This window comes from Hemibagrus wyckioides, linkage group LG06 (genome assembly GCF_019097595.1).
Source record: "Hemibagrus wyckioides isolate EC202008001 linkage group LG06, SWU_Hwy_1.0, whole genome shotgun sequence".
In the NCBI taxonomy this organism is placed as follows: Eukaryota; Metazoa; Chordata; class Actinopteri; order Siluriformes; family Bagridae; genus Hemibagrus; species Hemibagrus wyckioides.
Window position 1 is genome coordinate 27,290,000 of NC_080715.1, and position 16,855 is coordinate 27,306,854.

The following is a 16,855-nucleotide window of genomic DNA, read 5'->3' on the forward strand; positions in this document are numbered from 1 at the left end:
TGTCGAAAAATAAATACTAACTTTACCTGCGCATTATTTCTGTTCGACTATGATTACGGATTTAAAAAATGAAGGCATTTTATCTAATAAATCTCGACTAAGGTTTGATATGGCACTCACAAAATGTTGGGTTATTTTTAACTCAGTGCACGGGGTATGTTTTTCTCTCTAACATATTACATTTAAAATGAACCAACTGTTGAGTTGCATTGTTTTATTATTATTATTATTATTATTATTATTATTATTATTATTATTAAGCATAATAATATTATTATAATATTAATAAGCATAGAAAAATCTATAAATACTTTGTTTTTGCTGCCATTTGTAGCACACACTTGTATAATTCATGAATAGCATCATGACTTAACATTAATTAATGGCAACTAACAAAAAAGATTACATGTTATACACGAAAATACACTCATTTTTATTTAGTTTTTGCATAATTGGGTAACCTCGTCTGTGAGGGACTTTCTGTATATGCGCAACAATAACTGGGCTAATAAGCTAACAAAAATAACCTCCATTATCGTTATAAACAAACCAATTGGGGTAAGTTTATTTGTTTATGGTTATTAAAGAGGTGAACATACTGTATTACCTAAAATCAGTAACAAACATGGGTTTAAGGATAAAATAGCAGGCTGGATATCAAACTAGCAAGACAAATTCTGTTATAAATTGAACCGTTAAAATTTGAAAATATGTCAGTAGACCAGAATATCTAATATGTTACTCATGGTGTGTTCAAGTCAAGTTTGAAAAATGGTATTTACGAGTTGAACGCGTATAAATGGCAACACTAAGTCATCATTATGAGTAGGGAAACTCTTTGAATTCTGAGTTCCTGAGTTGCGTCAGTATGAAAACATGGATTGAGTCAATGGATGCAAAAAGAAGTTACACCTCCATCTTGTTCCGATCAGAGATGCTTAAACGCACTTGAACTTCCTAGGAGGATTGAACGCAGAGTTAATTAACCAATGATAAAACACATACCCCAATTTGTATTAAAATCTGATTCTACATGTCAAACTATATATAGATCCTGGACCTGAAATGACTACATTTAGTCTTACTTCATAAACATGAAATTATTTCTTATTTAATTAATTAATTTATTATTTTTATTTAAAATGTTTAATCAATCTGAAGCTCTTGAATATAGTGGTATAGTGGTGAGCATCGCTGCCTTCCAAGCAGTTTACCCAGGTTTGATTCCTGGCCAACGCATGACCTTTAAGCAATTTCCCCCTGGGATTAATAAAGTTCTTTGAATCTTGAACAGAGCATATTTGCAGCCTATTTAGGTAGCTACATCCCTGAAATCTGTTTTTTATTCTGTAATTTATTTCTTTTTTGTTATGTCCCTGTTTACTGGTACAATTCATGAAACTGCTCTTCCTTTAAACCCTATATTTTGCTTAAGTTTACTTATTGCATCTTTCACATTTGTAGCTTGAGTTTTGCATCATCTATGCCATCTGCCAATTGTTTACACTAGGGTCTGAGTCTAAACCATCAGTGAGCATGTCACATTATGTGTTTTTAACTCCACTGATCTTACCACTGAGATTTAGCTTTATGATGGGTGATTTTGCCAGTGACAGAAAATTCAGGGTGAAAATCTTACACTGTAAACCTGCCTTAAATGATATCAATAGAAGGACAGCATAGGATGACATTAAAGCTACAAATATACAATGGCTACAGGAAAAACTGTGAATGAAATGTGTTAATGGACAGGAAGAATATCCTTATAACCTCAGTCTCCCTATGAAAAAAATGGTGTTTATTTGAACCTATATAACCAGAGAATGGAGGACATATTATTGTACAACAGAATTCACCCAGGGAAATATTTCTTAGGGGGCCTAATATTTCTTTTCTTGACCTGGCTATAAGCACATAATTATGCTTTACATTCCATGCAAAACCTAATTATGTGATTACATAATACTACTAATTCTTGAGCTGTGGCTTCTTTTAGCTAAGCTGAATAATACTCGGTTGTCAAAAGTTTTAATTGAAATTACAAGAATAAAGTGATAATATTTTAACAAAAAAAAAAAATACAGGAAAGCTATGGTGTTAATTGGTTAATGTAAAGATTGAACCAGGATATCCATTTGTGTGCATTTTATTTGTGACATCTGTATTAAAATGAACTTTACCAACTTTAATATATTGGTTTTGGTGGATTGGTGGTACAGTGGTCACTTCACAGATCCATGTACCTAGTTTCGATTCTGAGCTCTGGTTCGTGTCTGAGTAAAGTTTTGTATGGTCTCCCTGTGGCTTTCCTTCAGGTTCTCTGGTTTTCTGCCAACTCCAGGAACATGGAGTAGCTATTCTAAATTGCTCCTATGTGTGAAAGAATGTCAGTGTGTGTGTCTGTTAATGATGTGCTGCAATGGACTATAGGTATTCCCACCTTAATCCACTGTTCCAGACCCAGAGCAATCCTGAAGATGAACGAAAGAATTAATGAAATTTACGGCATCACTTTTTCTATATCTGGAAATTTATCAGCAGCGTGGCATATGCGCTGATTAGTCCAGAGGTTCCTTTTCACTTGAGTGCATAACAAAGTTGAGCTAGACAGACAGGAGTCTGAAGAGAGGTGGCACTAGGGAAGCGTTAGACATCTGCCAGCTGTAGTCCACTTTGTGTGTAACGGTGAGCAACAGCAAAATCTGGTTGGTGTGCCCAGCAGATTGTATTGCCATTTAAATTTGGCAATCCCTCACTCAAAACTCTGCTAACATGTTGAGCCGCTGTGATAATGGAGCATAATTGATGAGTGAAGTGAATGGTGTGGGTAAATTTAATTACCAAGACTAAAGGGCACAACTCTATTCTGAAGGGATGTCTAATCACAGTTTGGTGATTTTCCTGTTCAGAGACAGAAGGTCCATTTCATAACCAGGTTCAGTATGCAGGGAAATCACTAAACAATTCAACTCTGATACTTCAATGTGCAGCAAGGTTATGCTTCAGCTTCCAAATATCCCACTGTGGTAGAATTGCCAAGATTGAAGGTTTTTGTCAGGAATTTAAACATTTCCAAGGACATTTTTCTGATATTGAGTTGCCTGAACTTGTCTGTATTCTTGCAGCATTTGCCAAAAATAAACAGGAGAGTGAAATTATTTTTGCAAATCAATTCTGCAGAAAAAACTGCCTCATTGTTTGCCAAGGCTCAAAAAACTATAAAGGCTAGACCTTCACGAAACACACCTCTACTTCTTCATACGTGCGCTCATTCAGTGCTCCACGACAGAAAGAAGAGCTCACTGGATAAATTTGTATCTGAATTTCCAAAGTGGAAAGATAATCTTCTAAATAATTCAGTTCAATTCAATACAATTTATATGTATAGCGCTTTTGTCTCAAAGCAGCTTTACAGAAGTATAGAAACAGAAAAAAGTTATAAAGTTTAAAGTTAAGTCACTATTTATTCCTAACATTTATCACTAATGAGCAAGCCTGAGGTGACGGTGGTGAGGAAAAACTCCCTGAGATGATATAAAGAAGAAATCTTGAGAGGAACCAGACTCAGAAGGGAAACTCATCCTCATTTGGGTGACACTGGACAGTAAATAATGTAACTGTTGATAATGTCCTATCATTTCTACAACAGCAACCAAGAGCTCTTGAAATAATGCATGGATCATCATTATGATTGTGGCCACTTTTTTTGACCATTATGTAAGTAAGAAGGAAGCAGAAAGCAGGAAGGCTTTTACATCCAAACATCAACACCTCACTATGACCTTACGAATCCTGTGAGAAATCTTAAATTGAGGTCTTCTATATTGTAATACAGTATGTGGCTTGGGACATAGCCTAGATTTTTGAGATTTTAAAATAACTTTAAAAAGGACAGCTTCCAGTATGTGCAATTTTAGCATCAGTAAGTGAACTAGTTAAGTAACATGTTATGTAACCATGACCTCACATGAAGTAATCATGACATCACATAACACAACTATGACATCACATTTATTAACAATGACATTGAGTTATGTAACTATGGCTGAGGCTACACTGAGTTACAATGCATGGCAAATTATATATACTGCTCCAAAAAAATTAAAGGAACACTTGGAAAACACATTAGAACTCAATAGGGAAAAATATCATGCTGGATATCTATACTGATATAGACCTGTTAGGAATGAAAGGATGACACACCATTTGATGGAAATGAAAATTATCACCCTACAGAGGGCTGAAAGACACCCCGAAAATCAAAGTGAAAAAATGATGCAGAATAGATTTTGCTGAAATTTCACTGCAGCAACTCAAATGGTACTCAGTAGTTTGTATGGCCCCCCATGTGCTTGTATGCATGCCTGACAACATCGGGGCTTGTTCCTAATGAGATGATGGTGTCCTGGGGTATTCCTCCCAGATCTGGACCAGGGCATCATTGAGCTCCTGGACAGCCTGAGGTGCAACCTCAGGTGGTGTCGGATGGACTGAAACATAATGTACCATAGGTGTTCTATTGGATCTAGGTCAGTAGTGCATGGAGGCCATTCAGTGGCAGTTCTCATCCTATTACTCCTTGCAAAAAGGAGCAGATACTGGTCCTTCTTATGGGTTAAGGACCTTCTACAGCCCTGTCCAGCTCTCCTAGAGTAACTGCCTGTCTCCTGGAATCTCCTCCATGCTCTTGAGACTGTGCTGGGAGACACAGCATACCTTCTGGTAATTGCACATATTGATGTACCATCCTGGAGGAGTTGGACTGCCTGTCCAACCTCTGTAGGGTCCAGGTATTGTCTTATTCTACTAGTACTGATACTGACCCTAGCCAAATGCAAAACTATTGAAAAACAGACAAAAAAAAATGAGTAGAGAAAAAATGTCAGTGACCTCCACCTGTTTTAAGGGTTGTCTCATTGTTGCCAATCTAGTCACCTGTTGTTAATTTCATTAACACCAAAGCAACTGGAACTGATTAACAATCCCCTCTGCTACTTAACTGACCAGGTCAATATCCCAGGAGTTTAATTGACTTGATGCTATACTCTGATTAAAAAGTGTTCCTTTAATTTTTTTTGAGCAGTGTATATAAAAAAAATATATTATTCCATTCTGGTTAGTCAAATGGTTAACATTTAATTATTATAATAGTCATATTAATGCACTCTTTCTAATACTTTATTGTTTCCATAGTAACAACTCATTCACATAGAACTACTGTACACAGCAGATGATGTACATGTTATTTAAATTTATCTGTATCTTATTGTCCTAATTATTAAGGATATTCTTTGTTATGTATAGAAAAGTTTTCAGACTTTTCTGGTTTCTCTGTAACATGCTGCAATTTCTTCGCTCATTAACTTCAAGAGATTAAAAACAGAGGTTAATAAGGTGATTATATGTTTATAATTATTATAACATGCATGAAAACATGAACTGCACAGACACACTAACTTGTCATGTTGATGTTCAACAGCATTAGTTGTTATTATAAATGGTTTAACACATCCTTTATTTATAAATTTTTTTCAATACAATTTAATTGTTTGGGAATTGCTGTGGTATAAAAGGAATATGTTCAGCCTGTGTGAAAATCGTCTTTGAAACCCCTGACACAGCACTGATAGACAGACACTCAGAAAAGCTTGTTATAATGTGAGAAAAGATTAATGCTCATTGGGCAACAGGCAATATTTTAAGTCCCACAGGAAGCCAGGCGTCTCTGAGGAAAAAACACAGAAAGGTTTATTGGACAGTGCGCTCTTCGCTTTGTTCCACCTGGATGCACTGCTTCACCATATGATGATTGTAAAACGCCTCAAAGCAGAAGAACTGTGTAACCAACTGGCAATTACTGAAATGGTCTAGAGCATGAAACATATCGGTGCCAGTCGGATTAGCTTGGAGCTGCACTGGTTAGTTGAGTAATCTAATTCCGAGCAGTTTTATACACTCACAAAGCACTTTATTATGAACACTATACTAATACAGGACAAGCCTTTGCTTTTAAAACTACTTTCCCTCAATTTGGCAGTGGTATTTCAAGTGGTTAAGGCTCTGGGTTGTAGATTGGAAAATTGGGGTTCAAGCCCCAGCACTGCCAAGCTGCCACCATTGGGCCCTTGAGTAAGGCTCTCAACCCCCTTTGCTTTTGGGGTGCTGCATCATTGCTGACCTTATGCTCTGACCCCACCCTCCAAGGATGGTATATAAGATGAAAGAATTTCACTGTGCGGTAATGTATATATGACAAATAAAAGCTACTTAACTTCTTCATGGTGCAGATTCCACAAGATGTTGAAAACATTTCGGTCCATGTTGATATGATTGCATCACAACGTTCCCGTATATTTCTCAGGTGTACTTTCATGCTGTGAATCTCCTCTACTGGATTGATGGAAGATCACTGAAGAACACTAAACTCATCGTCATGTTTATGAAACCAGTCTTTTGCTTTGTGACATGGTGCATGATCATACTGGAAGTAGTCATTGGAAGATGAGTAAATTCTGGTCATGAAGAAATGTGGATGGTCAGCAACAATACTCAAATATGCTGTAGGATTTAAGCAGTGATTGATTGGTGCTAACAGACCCAGAGTGTACCAAAAAAACATTCCACACACATCATTACACCACCTCCACCAGTCTGGAATGTTGACACGAGGCAGGATGGGTTCACAGATTCATGATGCTGGCACCAAATTCTGACCTTACCATCTGTGTGTCTCAGCAGAAATCCAGATTCATCAGACCGAGCTATGTCTACTGTCTTCCAGTGTCCCGTTTTAGTGAGCTTGTGCTTACTGCAGCCTCAGCTTTTTGCTCTTGGCTGACAGAAATAGAACCTGATGTGGTCTTCTGCTGTTGCAGCTCGTCCACCTCAAAGTTCGATTTCTTTTGCATTCTGAAATGGTTTTTGCTCATTTACAGTTGCACAGAGTGGTTATCTGGGTTAAATGCTACTCTATGGTGTTATTGCACCATTTTCTAGATTAACCTCTAGAGATTGTTATGTGTGAAAATCCCAGAAGATCAGCAGTTATAGAAATATTCAAACCAGCCCGCTTGGCACAAAAATCAAAATCACTAAGATCAAAAATTTCACCCCATTCTGATGGTTAATGTTAAGGTTACTTGAAGATGCTGGCTTGTATCTGCAGGATTTTATGTCTTGCCCTGCTGCCAGATGATTAGCTGATTAGATCATTTTCCCAAATTTGAAATCTGTTTTTTATATCTAGCTAGGTATCAGTGACTTCCTTCTTCAGCTAACAACTGTGTTCTAGCACAAAATGCCAGAGACTGCAATTTTGTTTGACCTGATTGTAGATATATAATAAAACTGCTGCCTGGAGACTGACTGGTTATTTCCATATAATGAGTTTATGAAACCAATTAAATTTTTTCAGCTCTCTTTTTGGTTAAAACAGATATCAATAAGCACATGTTGCACTGATTGTGTTGAGCACACTTTATAAATTCATTTCATTCAAGTAAAAAAATCACTGCTTGTTTCTTTTGGCCTGAAGAGTAAACATACTGTTTTTCTGGTGTTTCTGTGGAGCACTCGAATATTGATGCAGAACACAATCAGTGTGTGTTTGTGTGTGTGTGTGTGTGTGTGTCTTTCTGTTTTTTCCTACAACTGTCTCACACTTGTTCCAGCTTGATTAGTTTTATTTCAGCCTCACATAATACATTTTCGCCAAATCAATCATCGTGTTGAAATATAAATATGTGTGTCCCTGACAACATAAAAGTTTATCATTAAAATAGCTCGACTAAAAGAATGCTTGGAATAATTTTTAAAACATGTTATAATATATTTCGGAAGTCACTCGATAGTAGCCGATTATATACCTTAAATGTGTTTTAAATGTACACCACACACTCTAGTTACCCTAAAGATATAAGAGCTACACTAAAATATGTATCCTTGAGGGCACCACCCCTGTGACATCCATTTAGTTCCTTTTATTTCCTCAGTGTGTTGAAATTCCTCGCCAGTTGAGGATTTTTGTATTCTGTGCGTGATTCTGAGACTTTCAGCCAAGCTACATTTTGCCAAGCAGTAAGAAAAATAGTCCTGGCAGTACTCACTATTCATGCCTTCATTCTTAGATTTCCCTCTGGTCATGCATCAGTGAATGCCATTAAGCAGGGTTTCTATGAAATGTTTCGCTGTTCTTAGCAGAAATGGTTGCAAAAAACTTCTGGCATGTTCACTGTATTGCAAAGAACTGAAAATTAAAATTAGTCTTAAATGTTTTAACTGATAAACATATAGTAGATCCAGGTAGATTCTTTATGTGGTATTTCTTAGTCTGTAAACAAATACTGCAGCACAGTTTCATGCCTCATATTAGAAATTTCCAATAAATTTGAGTAATGCTGTGGCACTGCAGCATGTTTTGGTCATTAGTGGAAATTGGTTTTTACTTGATGAATTGTCAAATTGATTTCTGGCCTGTTTTCACCTTTTGTGTGTTGTTGTGATGTGATGGTGTGTTATAGTGAGATGAAATGGTATAGACTAGACAAATTGAGCTTTACATCCACACAGAGTATGACTTCCAGTACTAAAATTCTTGAACAGGTATCACAAATGTGTTTTGTCGAAAGATTTGCAATTTGAGGATTTTTTTTTTTTTTCCAGAAAACTACTTGAATTTGTGAAAATTGCAAGGGAAATAGCAACTAGGGAAACAGAGACCAGAGAAACAGGGGCCAGGGACCAGGGAAATAGGGAACAGGGAAACAGGGACCAGGGAAACAGAGACCAGGAAAACAGAGACCACGGAAACAGGGACCAGGGAAACCAAGACCAGGGAAACAGGGACCATAAAAACAGAAACCAGGGACCAGGGAAACAGAGACCAGGGAAACATGGACCAGGGAAACAGAGACCAGGGAAAGCAAGACCAGGGAAACAGGGACCAGGGAAACAGAGACCATTGAAACAGGGGCCAGGGACCAGGGAAATAGGGAACAGGGAAACAGGGACCAGGGAAACAGAGACCAGGAAAACAGAGACCACGGAAACAGGGACCAGGGAAACCAAGACCAGGGAAACAGGGACCATAAAAACAGAAACCAGGGACCAGGGAAACAGAGACCAGGGAAACAGGGACCAGGGAAACATGGACCAGGGGAACAGAGACGAGGGAAAGCAAGACCAGGGAAACAGGGACCAGGGAAACAGGGACTAGGGAAACAGGGACTAGGGAAACCGAGACCAGGGAAATAGGGACTAGGGAAACCGAGACCAGGGAAACAGGGACCAGGGAAACAGGAACCCGGGAAACAGAGACCAGGGGAACCGGGAAACAAAATTGCAAGCCCAGGATACTTCTTTTAAACCACCACCAACACCAGTGAAGACAGTGAGTTCAGGTTCCTCTGTGGGAACAGAATCCAGGCCCAAATGCAGGGAAAGAAGACAGACTGGGGATTTATTAATAAAAAAAAACCTAAACCAACAAACACAGGAAAACATTAGGCGTAAAACCAAGGAAACAAAAATGTTCACACAAAATCCAGGGATGCAGGGACCAGGGAAACAGAGACCAGGGAAACAAGAACCAGGGAAACAGGGACCAGGGAAACTGGGAAACAGAGCCCAGGGTAAATAGCGAAACAGAGACCATGGAAATAGTGACCAGGGACCAGTGAAACAGAGACCAATGAAACAGAGACCAGGGAAATAGAGACCAGGGAAACAGGAACCAGGGACATAGGGACCAGGGATACAGAGACCAGGGAAACAGGGACCAGGGAAACAGAGACCAGGGAACCAGGGACATAGGGACCAGGGAAACAGAGACCAGGGAAATAGGGACCAGGGAAATAGGGACCAGGGAAACAGAGACCAGGGACATAGGGACCAGGGAAACAGAGACCAGGGAAATAGGGACCAGGGAGCAGGGAAATAGAGAACAGGAAAACAGAGACCAGGGAAATAGGGACCAGGGAAACAGGGACCAGGGAAATAGCGACCAGGGAAATGGAGACCAGAGAAACAGGGACCAGGGAAATAGGGAACAGAGAAACAGGGACTAGGGAAACATAGACCAGGGGAACAGAGACCAGGAACACAGAGACCAGGGAAACCAAGACCAAAGAAACAGAGACCAGGGAAGTAGGGAACAGGGAAACAGGGACTAGGGAAACGTAGACCAGGGGAACAGAGACCAGGGAAACAGAGACCAGGGAAACAAGGACCAGAAAAACAGGGACCAGGGAAGTAGGGAACAGAGAAACAGGGACTAGGGAAACATAGACCAGGGGAACAGAGACCAGGAAAACCAAGACCAAAGAAACAGGGACCAGAAAAACAGAAACCAGAGACCAGGGAAACAGGGACCAGGGAAACCAAGACCAGGGAAACAGGGACAAGGGGAATAGAAACCAGGGACCAGGGAAACAGGAACCAGGGACCAGGGAAACAGGGACCAGGGAAATAGAAACCAGGGACCAGGGAAGCAGAGACCAGGAAAAACAGGGACCAGGGAAACAGAGACCAGGGAAATAGCGACCAGGGAAACAGGGACCAGGTAACAAGAGGCAAAACCTCAGCAAAAACAAATAGAAAACAGCAGGTATAAGTAATTATTGGAGGTAATTAGAGACATAGAAGGAACAGATGTGCAGAGGCAGGAACAGAGTAAGAATAGGGTGGCGCAAACACACGTGAGAACACAGAACATAAACAAAAGCATATGACACAGGATATAACATAAACAAACCCTGCCTAAATGCCATCTAGTGTTGAGGCAGAGAACTGTCCAAGCTGTCTATGAAACTGTATATCTGTACTTATGTTCAAAATGCATAAAACAAAGAGAGTCATGTTTGGAATGATGCAGTACTTGGAGGGGCAAAATTAAAAGAAATGGCTCCTGGGATTTGAACCTAGGCAGTAAATTGTTATTAGACATCAATAAAGCGTACTTTATTCCAACACACGTTTGCTCCTAAGTGTCCATGGTACCAGAGGACTTTGGGTGTCAATCAGACTTAAAATATGTTTTGGACACTTAGGTAAAGAGAGGTAGGTAAATTCATGAGAGTTTCTATTCTTCATGCGTCTCCAGATCCTTTCTTTCTCCACTTTCCATTACTTTGTTAGAGGTTTATCTTGAGTCCAGAATTTTGTGGCTCTGTATTTCTTTGTGAATGCCAATCTGGCCTTCTGAAGTGTTATCTTAACATATGCATATATAAATGCCAGAAAATAAAAGCTAAAATTCTAAACACTCACTTCTCATACTCATCTTTTGATCTCAAATAAAAACAAACAAAAAAAGTAATTCATCTTGCCGTTTGAGTATTTTTGGTGGGGACTGTTTTTACCACCAGCAGTCTCTATCATAAGCATGTTTTTAGAATATTAAAAAGTAATAATTAATTATGCCTTCCTTCAACTTTCTTTTCACATGATCCACATGACCAAATGATTTTTCAAGACCACAGGTCCGTGGACAGTTTTAGTTTTCCATGAGATACAAACTGAAAGACGATCCACATTGTGCCACACATTCAAATGTTCACAAGCATTTACAAAGACTTCTCATCTTGTATGAAGGTTGGTGAATGCAGGTCAGAGTTCTTGCAGGGGAAAGTGCTTATGGCTGCATGACCTTTTTGATTAGACAAGACCCTGACTGGAGTCCCGATTAGATTTCACTAGAAGCAGAGCACGCATTGAGTTGACATTTGGAATCCTAAAGTCCAGATTTCTTTACTCTTTTGAGGGTATTTGCCTGAATGAGCATGCAAGATCACTGCTGTGTGTGCTGCGCCGCATAATGTACTGAAGAAGGAGTAAATTTATCTCCGACATTCACCTCCTACTGTGAGCTTTTAACTCAGGAAGACCGTTTAAACTGAAGAGTTTAGACACCTCATAACTCACATTTATTTCACTTAATGAATTTCTGGTCAGGTATCTCAGATATTTTTAATCAGTATGGGCTGAGACGCCTCCTTTCTTCAATTTTCTATAGATGTGTGCCATTTACTAAAGCCAAAGAAGCTTTTTTTAAAAATGAGAAACCCTTACAGTGATTGCTTATTCATGAACAGTTTAAAAAGACTGTTAATATAATAAGCAAATAAAATATACATCAGATTTATATTAACAAACACATGTAGGTGTCAGTGAGTTAGACTTTATTGATATGAAGATGCCACTCTAGAATTTTAATCATGTAGTCAAGCCTCTCACTCAAGTACAATTACTTATTTGAGTAAATACTCTGGTAAAAGCTGAACTACAGCTTTAAATTCTGCATAGGTTCGAGTAAAATAGAAAAAAAAAACAAGTAAATTAAATTAAAATTAAATTAATTTAATTTAATTAATTATTAAATTAAATTAAATCTTAAATGACCAAATTACATGTAGAAAAAATTAGCAAAGGTTAAGAGCTTTATTTCGAATTTCTCAAAAGTTACCTAGGTTGCTAACAGTGGTGATAAAATGTAACTGAATGCTAATAGCAACAGATAATTGCAGTGATAGTAGTTACATTGCCAAAAGTTTTAGGACATCTTCTGATGAACTTTAATGACATCCCATTCTTAATCCATGTGGTTTAATATGGAGTTGGCCCGCCCTTTGCAGCTATAACAGCTTTAAATCTTCTGGGAAGGCTTTCCACAATGTTTAGGAGTGTGTTTATGGGATTTTTTGACCATTCCTCTAGAAGCGCATTTGTGAAGTCAGGCACTGATGTTGGACAAGAATGCCTGGCTCACAGTGTCCACTCTAATTCATCACAAAGTTGTTGTATCAGGTTGAGGTCAGGACTCTGTGCAGGCCAGTCAAATTCCTCCAGACCAAACTCGCACATCCATGACCTTGCTTTGTACACTGGTGTGCAGTCATGTTGGAACAGGAAGGGGCCATCCCCAAACTGTTCCCATAAATTTGGGAGCATGAAATTGTCCAAAATGTCTTGGTATGCTGAAGCATTAAGCCCAACCCCTGAAAAACAACACCTGAATTCAATTATTTGGAGGGGTGTCCCAAAACCTTTGGCAACATAGTGTATGTAGCAGGTCCCATTTCTTCTGTTATAAGTTTAAATGTGGTAGGAATTCATCAAAGCTATCTAATGCTAACAATTCATCTCATGAATTTACAAATATGTGATTAAAAAGATATAATGATGTTTGAATATGGTTTAAAAATTTTCTACATTTTTTTTTTTACATTACAATAAGTATGAAAAAGTCTTAGTAAAAAGGTTTTAGGAGGAAGAAAAACACCAAAGTACAGATATCTTTAAAAAGTAAAAAAAAAAAGTATACTTTTCAAACCTCACATCCTGCTCCGTGTAGTGGAAAGTCTGAAGCCCAGAGAACAGACTGAAATGATCAAAACCTCTGATATTCGATGTGAGAGCTTCACTACACCACAGAAATGCTTAGTGTGAACATTTTCATTACAGTGGTTGTTCCTCAGGAAGTAGGTCCATGACTGTGAGGAATCATATAATGGTACAAAATATGTAATTAGAGCTTGATTTAAATAATGACAAGTAGATAATATATTTTACACATAAATCAGCCATAGCATTAAAACCATACACCTAATATTGTGTAGGTTCCCCTTGTGATGCCAAAACAGCTATTATTAATCAGGAGGCCTCTGAAGGTGCCCCTCAAACACTTCTTTCTGCTGAAAGAGGCCATTACAGAAGCAGTGCAGTGCAATAAAGCAGCGTACCTGGCATGAAAAAATGTTTAGGTAGGTAGTACCTGTCAGTAAAATCCACCTGAAATCCTGGACCCAAGGTTTTCAAGCAGAACATTGCTCAGAGCATCACACTGGCCTTCAACTTGTATAGTGCATACTGCTGGCATAAAAGAAAAAAATCATTCATCAGACCAGGTCACCTTCTTCTGTTGCTTCATGGTCCAGTACTTTTGCTCACGTGCACAATGTAGGTGCTTTCGCAGGTGAGCATGGGGCAGAATGGATGCTCTGACTGGTCATACAGGATTGGACTAGAAGGGCTAGAATGCTACAATCATTAGTGAGCCTTGGGTCCCTTTGGACTTACAGTCCAAAAAGTGGAGACCCCACAAGAAATGCTGTTTTGGAGACATCTCTGACATCACAATTTGTCCCTTGTCAAAGTCGTTCACCTATATTACCTTTAAGAGCTGCTTATTTGCTGAATAATTAATGTATCCTATACCTTGACATGTGCCACTGTAATAAGATATTAATCTTATTTAATAATAATAATAATAATAATAATAATAATAATAATAATAATAATTATTATTATTATTATTATTATTATTATTATTATGTTATGGCTGATGGGTGTATAACTGTATCTGCCCAAATGCTTTTATTTATTTTATTTTTTTAATAGCAGTAGGTGACAAAATATTTAATACTGGAGATAGAAATTAAATATTTTTCTATAGTCAATGTTGCTTCCATAAATGTCAATGCTTGACTATAAAATAAGACACAATTCCACAGACTATGTCTTCGCTATGTTTGGACCGAGTGGCTGAATTCCAAATGGCTTTATCTCCCCTATATAAGTGCCCCTGTTACTTTGCCACATAAGTGTTCATACACACTTGCTAGTGCACTATATATTCCATATTGAGTGATTTGGAATTCAGCCGTTAGCATCTTCAAGCGTTGGATTTAACGGTTTAGTCGCCCTTAAAGATGCCTGCGCGCCGAGTTTTATGATAATCATTTTCCACGAATGTAAAAAATATTAGAATAAAAAAGTGGAAATCAAAGTGGAATTCTCTAAAAATTGCCTATTTGTGTTTTGTTTATCGCCCGAATTTCTTTCCAAGGCAGTTGTAACCGTCCGCCGACTAACTCTTAAAGTCGCAGGACCCCTGAATGGCGGCCTCCAGTAAAACCAGGGTAAGATAGCGGCTCAGTTCTTATTCATCATCCTTATTAGATTAAAAAACTAAATTCAGCAATCTTCCCCTTTCTGTTTCATGATATAAGGTTATAACCGAGATTGTAACACGGCTCATGTGTGAATAAACAATCTGGCATTTCTATACTGCTTCGTAAATCAGAGCTGTATAGACCTATCAATGAAAATACAGCCATCCTTTTCTTCCACACCTTCATACCTCCACCTTCATATTGAAAATACCAGCGGGAAATATTCATTTCTTTTCTCAATAAAAGAGCCTTTTTTGTCTGAGAACTGAAAATAAAGAGAATTGAATCAGCATCACAGCATCAGCTCCCAGTAGTTGAGTTAATTGCACTGTGTGTAAGTTGTATTGTAGCTACGTGGCACAGTGTTGTGTTTAGTGCAGGAGATTTCACTCCTGTGAAATTCCACTCATTTCCCTCAAGTGATATAAAAATGAAAAATAAACACCATTAACCCCAGACACATTTCACGTTCATAATCAGTTAAGCTTATTATTCAAATCTGGACAATAATAATATATTTATTTATTATCAACTCAAATAGACTGAGAGCTATAAGTTGTAAATATAACCGCTTTGATAATGATGAGTTAAGAGTTCCAACAAATTTTATTTTTAACATTAGATGCCGTCACCAAGCAGCCTTCTCGAAATCTATAAATTTTTCAGTAATGATCTTTTCCTTCTCGCCCTGTCCATAGGCTTGTGCTATAGTTTGGTTGGCATCTCTGTGTTCATGTGTGCGATTGTGCCATGTGATGGACTCGCATCCCAGCCAGGGTGTCCCCTGTCTTGCAGCTTGAGTCCCCAGGATAGACTTTAGTCTCCGCATCATCATGTATAGGACAAGATGTACAGAAAATAGGATGAATTAGAGTGGAGACTAGGCCAAAACTGGGACGTCTGCCTTTACATGCACATGAATTTAGTATAGAGTTGGCATTAAGTGTTCCTTTCACTGGAACTAAGGGGTCAAGCCCAACCCCTGAAAAACAACACCTGAATTCAATGATTTGGAGGGGTGTCCCAAAACTTTTGCCAATATGAGAGTCTAAAAGGGACGCATCCTCGTCTGGGTGACATCAGATAGTGTGATTATAATTGATCATTTGTTCATTTCCCTTCTATATGTGTGTACTGTATGACCAAAAAGTGCAATTAGATCTGTTATATCAGGAAATTTATTCTAGTTTTAACATGATGTAACATGTTATGTTGAAGTTGACACTTTTCTCGCCATCTTGTGGAATAAATGAATGTCATATACCTGGTAGTTAATTGTCAAAAACATCTACAAGATTTGCATGGCACATTTTTTGAGTATCTTGTCTTATTAATATATATAGCTTGATCTTTTCTTTTCTAATAATTATTGCAGTTGTAATACATCCAAATTATGTTTCTTTGAACTTTGTAGCATCAGATGATGAGGGTCCTCAGCTTGCTGCTTGTCCTGATGCAATTGCAGCATGCACACTCGGCATCGAAGGGAGTCACGGCCAGTCTAAAGGCCAAGTGGCCCATAACTCCGCTTTTACTGGAGACGAGGTAAAGCTGTTTGGTGGTTTCTTCACACTCATACACCACTGACTCAGGTTCATTCATTAAAAATTGTGACTGTTTTATCGATCATGCTAGCTTTTTTGTTTTTTTGCTCAATCCTTTTATATATATTTTCTCAAATCCTTAGTGAGTTCATCAGTGAAGGTGGAGATGACAAGTTTTGGCAGTTTGTTGATACTGTGAAGGAGTTAACGGTGTATAAACATGGAGGTAAAAACTTAAATCTCATCCATCCATGATCTTGAGATTATTGTTTTCTGGAATGTTTGTTAAGGTAACATGAACAATTACTATTCTTGGCATTTCAGCGTAAATGTGAGATGTGTGTTATTTTGCTCGCTGTCGTC

General features: G+C 38.2%; 1 protein-coding gene across 3 annotated transcripts in view; it reads left to right on the plus strand.

The window, feature by feature from the left end:
• The first annotated feature begins 14,779 nt into the window (after positions 1-14,779).
• The window catches only part of uggt2 (UDP-glucose glycoprotein glucosyltransferase 2), a 47,132-nt gene continuing 45,056 nt past the window's right edge, over positions 14,780-16,855 (plus strand). For all 3 annotated transcript variants that reach the window (XM_058392523.1, XM_058392525.1, XM_058392524.1), the window contains exons 1-3: positions 14,780-14,915; positions 16,363-16,493; positions 16,636-16,718. In XM_058392523.1, coding sequence (XP_058248506.1) covers positions 14,892-14,915; positions 16,363-16,493; positions 16,636-16,718 — 238 coding nt within the window. In that variant the 5' untranslated portion in view covers positions 14,780-14,891. The remainder of the gene's footprint in view (positions 14,916-16,362; positions 16,494-16,635; positions 16,719-16,855) is intronic.